The sequence below is a fragment of the Cucumis sativus genome, chromosome 3, assembly GCF_000004075.3.
Source record: "Cucumis sativus cultivar 9930 chromosome 3, Cucumber_9930_V3, whole genome shotgun sequence".
Classification (NCBI taxonomy): domain Eukaryota; kingdom Viridiplantae; phylum Streptophyta; class Magnoliopsida; order Cucurbitales; family Cucurbitaceae; genus Cucumis; species Cucumis sativus.
The window spans coordinates 13988274-14000659 of record NC_026657.2 but is presented as its reverse complement, the minus strand read 5'-3'; the positions used below and the strand labels follow the sequence as shown (position 1 = coordinate 14000659).

At 37.2% G+C, this 12386-nt stretch overlaps 1 protein-coding gene across 1 annotated transcript; it reads left to right on the top strand.

Annotated features, from left to right (window-relative positions):
* The first annotated feature begins 771 nt into the window (after positions 1–771).
* LOC101221448 (sodium/proton antiporter 1) lies at positions 772–12385 on the top strand. The gene is made up of 10 exons (XM_004140664.3): positions 772–1569; positions 1799–1975; positions 2105–2233; positions 2945–3121; positions 9358–9464; positions 10315–10435; positions 10988–11049; positions 11160–11462; positions 11678–11972; positions 12057–12385. Exons 1-10 carry the CDS (start codon positions 1330–1332, stop codon positions 12174–12176), a joined length of 1731 nt encoding a protein of 576 aa, XP_004140712.1. The 5' UTR covers positions 772–1329; the 3' UTR covers positions 12177–12385.
* The last annotated feature ends 1 nt before the right edge of the window (position 12386 follows it).

The window sequence follows — 12386 nt, the reverse complement described above, 5'->3', positions numbered from 1 at the left end:
ATATAGATACTTTAAGAAGCTTATAAAAATAGTTAACATTGTCATCTACTCTAACTTTTAAAGCTTGTTAGACCTAGTTTTTATGACTTTGTTCAATTCTAGCCCATTACAAATGCGGGACTTTAGCTTAACACCCACAATCTTGATGTTTTTCAATATTAGTTCTACTCATAACAAAAGTAATATATCTTTCTTAATTTACATTTAATCGTAACTTTGTTAAATGTTTTCTGCATTTTCAAGTTTTAAATATAATATTTTTAATTTTGTTTAAGAACAAGTTTTTTTTTTTTTTTTTTTTTTTTTTATATTTAATTCACTCTTTTGTTCATTATAAAATAAAGTAGATCTTTCTAAACTCAATTAAACGTTGTTTTAGGTAGATAAACTTTTTAACATTCCTTTTTACACTATATGAAATGAGGGAAGGAAGAATTTGATATTAAAGTTGATAGAACATGTTCTTTTCTAGAATGATTCCTAGTTGTAGCTCAAAAATCAATGAGTAGGAAATGGGGGATATAATAAAGTCAAAAAGTCTTTTTCCCTAATCAAATAATGATGAATATAAGCATAAGCTTAAGCCTTAATAAACAAACATTCATGCTTATGAGTCTCAGAACCCAAAAGAAAGTTTTGAAATGACACCCAACTCTCTCAAACCCGAGAATATCCAAATCATCAAAAACAGAATTATGAAAAAGGAAATATTTTGGGCTGGAATTGGACACTTTTAAGATATGCCTCGAGCTTATATTACAGATTAAGAAGAATAATCAACGTGTCTCGTTAATCACCCAAATTTCGGAATTATCAACTTATCTTCCCTAATAAAAAAAATGAATTCATCAAAACCTGAAAGCTTCACCTTCTGCTGCAAATGGCCGCTTCCTCAAAAAATTCCCAGTTCCCAACCTCTTTCTGATTGAAGGGTTCGTGTTTTTGCCGGTTCTCTTCTCACTGTCCTGAAATTGTGAACCACCATTGGAAAAATCCCTTTTATGTGCATAGAAAATTTCGAGAAACAAACCCAATAAATCCTTTTTGTTTCAGGAGATAATACTTGGTCCATAGCCTGATAGAAGCTGGCGAAGCGACATAGATTCAAGCTGATTTCACACCCCAATCTTACTGTGAAATTCGAGATTAAGCCATTTTTTGCAATCCCATTTCCCACATCAGCTCTACTGAAATTTGTCGGCGATTTGATCGAAATTTCTTTCATATCGAGAAGACCGCAGAACGGAATCGCGTTTTCTTTCTGCCGTATTAAATCCGTTTACTATATTACTGTCCCATTTCTTGAAGCTGTAGCTCGAACTTGATCTAATGGCTTCCCTCTCTATTGGGATTCATTTGCCCCCATCTCATCATTGGAAGAGATTTTCACTTCAGTCCCAGTCTCCCATTTCACTCCCATTTCACACTAGCTATGGTTCTTCATTAAATAGAGTCAGAACTCCAAGGTTGCTTGGTAAGAACCTTCTTGTGCGGGCTGAAGATGAGGATAAAAGCTCTTCTTCGTTTGAGCAACAGCAAGCTCCACCCAACTTCAGTAAACAACTGGAGGTTTCCCGTACTGAAACTTTTGCTAGATGTTTAAGCTGTTTTTGGAATTAACTTTGATGGTTCTGTAGGGTAATTCGTGAAGAAGTACATAAAAGTTCGATTGCTTATGCTTTCTGGATCCTGTTAATTATGGAAATCTCTCATTTAATCCTATCCTTTATTCTCTATTGTTATCATCTAAATCATAAAAGTAGTTCATTTGTGTTCATCTCTGGTTAAATAATAATAGGAACTCTCATCCAAGCCAGGAACATGTGATCCCCTATGCTCAGTTGATGAAGTAAGTTCACAGGATTTTGAAGATAGTTACCAGCCAAAGACTGATTTAGTCAAGGCTTTTGCAATATTTGCAGCTGCCCTTACTGGAACAGTGGCAATTAATCACTCCTGGGTTGCTGCGAATCAGGTTCCTATTTTTAGACTTGAGTGTGAATTTTGTTTTTGTGTCTCATTCTCTACTAAATGTTTTTAGTACGAAGTTCACCGTCCAATGCTAATCTGTGAACTTCTATGTTTCATCAAACTTGTCATACAGGATCTTGCTATGGTGTTGTTGTTTGGTATAGGATATGCTGGAATCATTTTTGAAGAATCTCTTGCCTTCAACAAGAGTGGAGTGGGGTTATTGATGGCTGTTGGGTTATGGGTTATTCGAAGTATTGGGGTAAGATCCAGATTCTCAAGTCTAGTTTCAGGAGTATCCGATTGAATGCAGAATCGTAGCTTTTCATTATGTTAGAAGGTTTTTCATGTGCATATGGTTGTAGGTATAACTTTTGAGCAGTATCCATATCAAATGTATTTGTTGTGTGCAATTCGACCAATAGATTTCTGGAAGGGTGATAATTTCAACATTGTATACAAGCTTTGAGTTACTCGCACACTTGCTTCATGAGTGTTAGAATTCCCTGATGAATAACTGACTGACAATTTCTACTTTCTCCATCCAAATTTTTGTTTCCCTGATGAATAACTCACTGACAATTTCTACTTTCTCCATCCAAATTGAAATTGGAAACAAAATGATGATCATTGGACCTATTGCAGCTATTGTTGTATCAGTACCACTATTTGGTAAATTGATAATTCCCCTTTCAGTATTCCAAAATTATACCAAAACTACTATAATCTGTATTTTTTGAAGGACAACCGATCCATTTAGTATCTAGTTGACTAAAATCTAAAAAGTTATCACTCAAAATGCACACTATACAAGATGTATGCCGTATGGGAAGTGATTGCTTCTTCCTTGAATGCGATCGTCCATTGCTGTTGCTGCCTTTTCGTGCTTGTTGGGGTTTTATTGTTTGCTTTCTACAGTCATTATCATTTACTTTCTCCAGCATCATACACTTATTATAGTTTCATACTATAGGCTCCATCCACTGAAATTGCTGCTTCAGAGCTAACACATGCCACAGCAGAAGTCAGTGAAATTGTATTTTTCTTACTCGGCGCAATGACCATAGTGGAGATCGTCGACGCCCATCAAGGATTTAAGTTGGTTACAGACGGTATAACCACTCGAAAACCACGAACTCTGCTCTGGGTGGTTAGTATGCTCTCTTTCCATTCCGATTAAAATTTGATGTCAATGTGTTTTTCATCCAATTCTTTTTAAAATAGAAGATTTTCCTTATTTTCCCATTATTTGATTGTTTAATCACTACATGTATTGATTTTATTGAAAGTAGAGACAAAGAGCACACCGATTTACGTGGAAACCCGAGTATTGGGAAAAAAATACAATAGTTTGTTGTTACTATTTTCGGATGAATTTTACAATAGGTACTATGAGGGAAAATAAATAGAATATACAAGAAAATAAAAAAAACGAAAAGATCTAGGAATTAGAAAAAGTATTCTCATAATTTTTCCATAAATATCCTAAGGGTCATGCCCACTAATTTTAACACTCCCCTCAAGTTGGGACGTAAATATCAATGAGGCCTAACTTGCTAACACAAAGGTTGAAGTTTGGTCTGAGAAGCCCCTTGATAAGAACATCAACAACCTGTTAACTTGAAGGGATGTACGAAATGTATATGCTCCCACTATCAAGTCTTTCTTTGATGAAATGCTGATCAATCTCAATATGTTCAACAGGGTTGTTAGCAATACTAGTAGTGACTTTATTATCACAGAAAAGCTTCAGTGGTGTCTCACATTCCTAATGAAGATCAGACAGGACTTTATGGAACCAAATTTCCTCACATATTCCCAAACTCATGGCTCGGTATTCGGTCTGCTTCTGGCCACAACACTTTACTTCTTACTCCTCCAAGTTACAAGATTGCCCCGAAGTAGACTTTCTGTCAACAATAGATCCTACCCAGTCCAAGTCAGTATATGCCTCAATGGCCTTTCTCTCTGTCCTTCTAAACAGGCGTTGTTTTTAAGTATCTTAAAATTCTGTTGACAACTTTCATGTGTTTCTCATAAGGAGCACATAAATTGGTTGACAACACTCGCAACAAATGAAATATTAGGGTGAGTATGGGATAAGTAAATTAATTTACCCATAAAAGGCTAATACTGATCTTTATCACTTGGAACTTGATCTTTATCACTTGGAACTTGATCATCAGAGTTTCCTAGTTTAGAGTTGAATTCAATAGGAGTGTCAGCAAAACGACATCCCAACATATCTGTCTCGATTAGCAAATCAATCGTATATTTTATCTAAGACATGGAGATGCCTCCTTTAGATCTAGCTGTCCATTCCAAGAAATATTTCAGATTTCCCAAATCCTTGATTTCAAACTCAAACCCTATCTTCTTCTTTAGTTGAACGATCTCATCAGTATCATCCCTAGATAGCACAATGTCATCGACAAAGACAATCAATACTACAATTTTCCTTGCCTTTGAGACTTTGGTGAACAATGTGTGATCAAATTGCCTTGATTGTACCTCTGGGACTTGATGTAAGTGGAAAATCTATCAAACCACGCTCTTGGTGATTGTTTCAACCCATATAAGGATTTCAAAAGCTTGCAAACCCGATTATTAAATTGAGCTTCAAATCTTGGAGGCGGATTCATATATACTTCCCCTTTAAGATCCTCATTCAAGAATGCATTCTTAACATCAAGTTGATAAAGAGACCAATCTTTATTCGCTGCAGCAGACAACAAAACTCTAATAGTGTTCAACTTTGCAACAAAAGAAAAAGCCTTATGTTTGTCAATTGTACCATCTGCCTTGTATTTAAGAGTGAACACTCATTTGCATCCCACAGTTTTATGTCCCTTAGGTAGGGTGTAGATCTCCCAAGTCTTGTTCTTCTCAAGGGCCCTCATCTCTTCCATGACAACATTCTGCCACTTGTGACAATCTAAAGCATTGAGGATATTTTTTGGTATCACAGTAGAGTCAAAGTTGGTTGTGAAGGCTTTGAACCAAGAAGATAGGTTCTCATAAAAAACATAGTTAGGAATAAGAGTGCTTATTGCAAAATCTGGTACCCTTCCTTAATGCAATAAGCAAATTAAGAGAGGGATCAAACTTACTGATATTCTCTAAACAATCCTCCCTAATTTCATTTTCAGTAATTCTTACACTGACCTCATTTTCATCATTACTGCCCTTTCCATTCAGGATGACCTCAGTGTTAACATTACCCGGTTCACCTATATTTTTAGGAATAACTGTCTTGAACCTGGCACTTTCACTCATTTTACTGTCAATAGAATCGGTCATACCTTGATCTATCACAGTAGGTTTTCTAAGGAACTTGGTTTGTAGGCAGGAGTATGTAGTGAGGATCTGGGCTAGGTATGGTAACGAGAGTAGGGCTGGTAGACTCTAAGGAAATCACCCAGTTAGAGTTAGGTTCTTCACTCTCACTCTCACTCTCCCCCTCAAGAGGGCTAACGGAAAAAAAAAGGACAATCTTCGAGAAAGGTAACATTCATGGAGACAAAGTACTTACGAGAAGACGGGTGAAAGCATTTATAGCCTCGTTGATGCAGAGGATAACTGACAAAAACACATGCTTGAGCCCGAGGAGTAAACTTAGATGAGTTAGGGTCATGGTTATGAACATAGGCTGTGCACTCGAATACCTAAAGGGAACATTATAGATGAGGGAGTAGAGGGGATATGCCTCTTTAAGACACACTAAGGGGGTCCGGAGATTTAGGACACAAAAAGACATTCAATTGATAAGATGAGATGTTGTGAGAACATCACCTCAAAGATAGGAAGGGAAGTAGACAACATAAGAGAATGAGCAACTTCCAAAAGGTGACGGCTTTTGCGTTTGACTACTCCATTTTGTTCCGGGGTGTAGGCGTAAGAACTTTGGTGGACAATGCCTTTGGAAGACAAAATCTCATTGAGAGAGTGGTTTTGGAACTCTCGACCATTGTCGACCCGCAAAATAGCAATCTTTGTATTTAACTGTGTTTCTACGGTGTTATAGAAGTCATGAAAGACAGAGGTGATATCAGATTTGTCAAAGACAAGAAAGACCCAGGTAAGACGGGTATGGTCATTAATAACGGTTACGAACCACCGTTTTCCAGATGAGGTTATATTGGATGGTCCTCAGGCATCACTGTGAACAAGAGTGAAAAGGTGGATTGGTTTGTATGGTTGCAAAGGAAAAAAAACCCAATGTTGTTTGGCCCGAATACATACATACCAAGATAAGGTAGACATCAATTTTAAAGAAGAGGTGAGGAAATAAATGTTTCATATATTGAAAATTAGGGTGGCCTAAACGAAAATGCCACAACATATAGTCTTGTTTAGAAGTAGTAAAATAGAGAGATAAAAGACTAGTCCTAGAAATGCTACTAGAAGAGGTATCATCATCAAGGAGGTAGAGTCCCCTACTATGTCGGGTAATGCCAATCATCTTCCCCAAGCTGAAGTCCTTAAAAGAGACAAAATCAGGTAAGAATATTGCCTTGTTGTTTAACTCATGAATAATCTTGCTTTTAAAAAGCAAATTATAAAAAAGTTTGGACACATGCAAAACATTATGTTAGGAGAGCTCTACACAGGGAGAAATCTTCCATTTTCCAGCAATGGGAGGCCAAGAAATCATTTGCAATTCTAATTGTTTCGTTGCTAGCACAAGGAATACAAGAAACAAAATGTTCAGAGAACCCAGTCGAATGATATGTGGCACAAGAATCCAAAATCCAGGAGTTCTTCCCATCAACACTAATAAGACTGAAGGACTGAGGTATACTTGATTGGACATTGGCACCTAAAGTAACGGGACTGGGATCAGTCTGATTCCCGTGTGGATTAGGTGGTTGAGAAGGTCTATTAGATTCACTCACACATGTCCGCCTTGTGTTCAGTTTGTCGTTGGGAAGGCGTTTCTTACCTCCTGGGGACGACCATGTAACTTCCAACATTGTTCTTTGATATGTCATTGTTTTTTGCAATGCTCACAGACATAAATTGGTTTTCTATTGTGCTTGTCACTACCACTGGTAGAGGACCTTGCACTACTCAGTGGAGTCAATAGTAGGCGTTGCAGAAATATTTATAGGACTTGTGTGATCTCCCTCGAGGCGGATTTCAGAACAGACTTCCATCATGGAGGGAATCGGTCTCTAGCCTAGTATACACCCTCGAACTACATCAAACATAGGATTAAGACCAGCACGAAAATCATAAATATTGTCAATCTCTTCAATTTTAGAGTATTGCAAACCATTACTGGGACTACTCCAAACTTGTTCTGTGCATAGGTCCATTTTTTGCCAGATAAGAGAGCTTATTAGAAAAGAATGTAACATCCATGGTTCCTTGCTTGCATTCATGAACTTGCTTCCTTAGCGTGTATAGGCAAGAGGCATTCTGACATTTGGAGTAAAGTGTCTGAGTTGTATCTCAAATATCTTTGGTTGTTGCAACAAACAGTAACGAATTACCAATCTGGGGTTCCATATTGTTGATCAATATGGTTCGAAGAAGAGAGTCACCTGCCTTCCATTATTATTCCTGTAGGTTGCCCAATGGAGGGTGAGGTATTTTCCCTGTCAGAAAGTCAAATTTTTGTCGTCCTTCAAGGACCATCTTCACTAACTGATACCATAAGAAATAGTTAGCCACTGTATTAGTCACATAAGGAGAGGATAAAATAGGGAACAAGGTTACTAGATTCTTAGAATACATCGGTACAAGAGTATTGTATGTCGTCCCTACGGTAGCCTCAATTGCTGCAATTTGTTGTCGAAGCTCTTTCAGTTGTTGTTGAGCTATTCCCGAGGAAGCTTGCACGTTTGGGTTGGAATATGCCGAAGATTCACCAACCTCAAATGTTGAGTGAATTTGAGGATTCTTAACATTGGGATGATAACTTAGGTCAGTGGGTGGTAGGCATACAGATTTGACGGCAGAAGCGGTGGTGGTCGGTTGGAATTAGGTGGCAGTACATAAATCGCGGTGTGGGGAGCAATATAGCCCGTGGATGAAGAAAAGGGTTGCATAGATGGGATGGTCGGCGTCGTTTGAGGAGGAAGGACCGGTGTGTGCAACTCTGGTGACGGGGCGTGGAGGTCTAGTGGTGGCACATGGGAGGCGTGTGAGGCAGTGCAGACGACTGCAAAATTGGCGACAATGCATTTTTCGGCATTTTCTGAAGGTGGCAGAACCATTCGTCCATGGCAGCACTGATCCGAGCATCGACGGCAACACTAAAATTGGTGGCTGCCTCCTCTGTTTTATTTCCATCATTTGTTGGGTTTTGTAGGGTTTCTAGGGTGTGTTCATTGTTCCTCTATGATACCATATTAAAAGTAGAGACAAATAACACACCGATTTATGTAGAAACTCGAGTATCGGGAGAAAAACTACGATAGTTTGTTGTTATTATTTTCTAATGAATTTTACAATAGGTACAATGAGGGAGAATAAATAGAATATACAAGAGAATAAAAAAAGGAAAAAAATTAGGAATTAAGAAAAATATTTCCATAATCTTTCCGTAAATATCTTAAGGGCCACGCCTACTAATTTTTACAAATTTTTATCAGTTAAAACTTAAAATGAAGAAGTCTTGGAAAACTGATGAATTGAGTACCTGAAAATATTCAGAACTTTCTTGTATGTTTTATCAAATAACATTTCAATTATAGCTCACTAAAGCAGATGTTTGAGTGATGGCTGAAATTTTTCAGTTGTTGCTCTATATAAATTTCTTAAAACACTGTTTGATTCAAACTAGTTTGAGTTAATAGGTTAGGCAAAATTCAAAATTGTATCATCAAACACCCCCCTCACTTGTGGGCTTGGAATATGTAGAAGATCCAACCAATGGAAATCACTATTAATTGGAGATGGAATATGTAGAAGATCCAACCAATGGAAATCACTATTAATTGGAGAGAAAATAACATCGCAAGAGTTTGAATACATGACTTTCCAAACCACCTGCTCTTATACCATCTTAGACGTCTGACTAACCCAAAAGCTTGTGCCAATGGATGAAGGCAAATTTAACATTAATGCTTGTGCCAATGGGTGAAGGCAAATTTAACATTATATCATCTAGTGAAATTTTAAGATGTTCTCTCGATGTAAGAATGGTTCTCTGGTTGATCCATTGAATAGCAAGGTTGCCAATTATTTACTTATGTACGGGTAGATATGGCTACTTAATTTTAAATAATGTTATAACCATTCAGTAAGCTTCCAGTGGAAATTGGCCAAGATTGAGATGAATTGCTTCTTATTGACTTCACCTTCAGCTTGTACTAATCTCTACTTTTTAAGTCATCCTTTATACTGAAGCATAACTGATCGGAAAAACTTGTATTGCAGATTGGGTTTGTAACCTTTTTTCTAAGTTCAATCCTCGACAATCTGACAACCACAATTATCATGGTTTCTCTATTGCGAAAACTAGTTCCTCCATCAGAGTATCGCAAGTACGGTATCGTAGATACACACCTTATATTCTCATGATTGTTTTATTACTGCATTCCTCTTAACATCTTGTGGTTGTATTTGTGTTATGTATAACATTTTTTGTAAAATGTTGGTTTATGTTGTTGTGGGGCACATGATAAGATTGACAATGCCCCTACTATGTATACCCAGAAGAAGAAGTGGGGAAATAAAAGTGAGAAGTTATGCTGTGTCATGGAGGGTATATTTTTGCATGAAATGGGAGTTGGATCCTCCTAGTAAAGTAATTACAAAAGTAATAAAATAGATTATGCCAAAAATATGAACTAGATGAGGGAGAGATTCAAACCTTTCAACTAGTTTGAAAAGTAGTATTTTCTCTTATTTTGTTTATCTACAGTTCAGTAAACTCTATCATATCAAATGTCATATTAGAAAATGATGTAGCTTGGCATTGATAAAACTCTAATGTACAAGAAATCTAGCTATTGATCATAAAAATAGACTGATAAAAAAGGGTGTGAAATGTATTTCTTGTCTAATGTTTAATTCAATGGATTCTATCACCCAGCATCTTGAAAGTTCCATTAGTTTTGTTAGTTTATGGAAAAATTAGTTATGGAAAATTTACCAAAAATATATTTTCCTTTTTTTTCTTTTGCCCTTGTGTATTCTATTTAATCTCCCTCATTGTACCATTGTAATTCATTAGAAAATAATAAGAACAATATATCGTGGTTTTTCTCCCGGTACTTGGATTTCCACGTAAGTCGATGTGTGTCTATCTCTACTTTCAACAAGTTTATTGTGAACCCTTTTGTTTTCCCACCAACTGTATGATCATTTATCGTAACGGATTACATGAAACAGGCTACTTGGAGCTGTAATCGTCATAGCAGCAAATGCGGGTGGTGCGTGGACACCTATTGGAGATGTAACCACCACCATGTTGTGGATTCATGGTCAGATATCAACAATGCCAACACTCAAAGTATTCTTCTCTCTGAAATACTGTGGTTTAGTGTATCTATTTACAGATGAATTATTTTTCGGATTCACGATGTACTTATTTTCGTATGAAACTCATGAACGTGGCGTATTTATATAAGAATAAGTTCTATGACCCATTATATAATACAGTTCATGTAGAACATGATTTTTTTCCACCTCTTATTGCCATATATATGATATTAAAAAAAAAACAGAAGCATAATACCAAGTTGGAACTTTTTGGTAGTTCGACAACCCAGTTGTTTCTACTGCTCAGTATCCCTTCATGTGTTGTCATGCTCACTTGACTTCATAAAAGTTCAGAGGTGTTTGAGAGACTTTCAATATTATGATTAGGTGGTGAAACGAACCTTCTTTTGTTATTCCCTCAACTTCATTCTTCACAAAGGTAGTTCAAATTGCCATGTCCTTGATAAAGACAATCATCACATCGTTCCAAGATATAGCCATTTAAACTAACTACTGCTCCACGCTACCCATTGGTCTACTGCTTTCTTTCAAGGACCTTCAACTGTATTGGTGTTGTTTGCAGGACTTGGTTATACCTTCTGCTGTTTCGCTTGCAGTACCGTTGGCCCTGCTGTCCCTTACAAGGTATAGGTTTTGTACTTAAGTTGATTTTGAAGTTGTGCAATTCAAGACTTCTTTGATGAATCCTGTTAAGGTTGAACTTATTTGCTCCTTTTTTCTCTTCTTGGCTTCAGTGAAGTTAATGGGAAGGGACAGGATTTTTCCAATGTTATGGCGTCCGAGCAGATGGCTCCTCGAGGAAAGCTCGTCTTTTCTGTAGGTGTTGGAGCTTTAGTTTTTGTTCCAGTGTTCAAGGCCCTCACAGGTTTGCCACCCTACATGGGTATGCTACTTGGTCTTGGAATTCTGTGGATTCTGACTGATGCTATTCACTATGGTGAATCGGAAAGGCAAAGGTTGAAAGTTCCTCAGGCTTTATCTCGTATCGATACGCAGGGAGCGCTGTTTTTCCTTGGTATCCTTTTGTCAGTCAGCAGGTGAGTGCACCTTTTACACTACATTCCAGATTTTATACTGTTTCTTGTACTTTTGCGCAAAAATGCAACATAACCAATTTGATTTCTTTTTACATCAAGATGTAATGACTCATATTCATATATTTTTGTTTGCTAATATAATGTCTCTCCTCTTCTATTAGTGGAGGCAAAGTTACTGTTGACCTATTGAACCAAGTCTAATTTGTGTATTCCAGCTTAGAGGCTGCTGGGGTGTTACGTGAGTTAGCAAACTACCTCGATGCTCATATTCCAAATGTTGAACTCATTGCAAGTGCAGTTGGTGTTATATCAGCAATTATAGACAATGTACCATTAGTCGCAGCAACAATGGGAATGTATGATCTCTCTTCGTTCGCTCAAGATTCTGAGTTCTGGCAGCTAATTGCATTTTGTGCTGGCACTGGTGGATCCATGCTTATAATTGGATCTGCAGCTGGAGTTGCATTCATGGGGATGGAGAAGGTCGACTTCTTTTGGTACTTAAGAAAGGTAGCCAAACATAAAACTTTGTTTCTTCTCTTTTCAAAGTAGAAACCATTTCCAGAGATCGAATTGCTTTGTTTTCCTCTACAGGTTAGCGGTTTCGCATTTGCAGGATATGCTGCTGGGATTGCTGCCTATTTAGCCCTTCATAATTTCAACATATCTCTACCTACAACTATTGCTGAGGTGCCTTCCATTTTGGGTTCATAAACTGAAACATTTTGATCACTTCTAATAAACAAGGCAAGGCAATTTTTCACTCTATTGATCGATGTACCCCAAAGTTGTCATTTCCAAGAGTGGAACCAATCTTAGATCAAGAGATACAACTCTTTACTATTGTTCCAAAAGCTGTAGAAACTGAAAGAACATCCAACCAAAGTATATAATTCATTTCTTAGTAAAAGCATATTTCTTCAT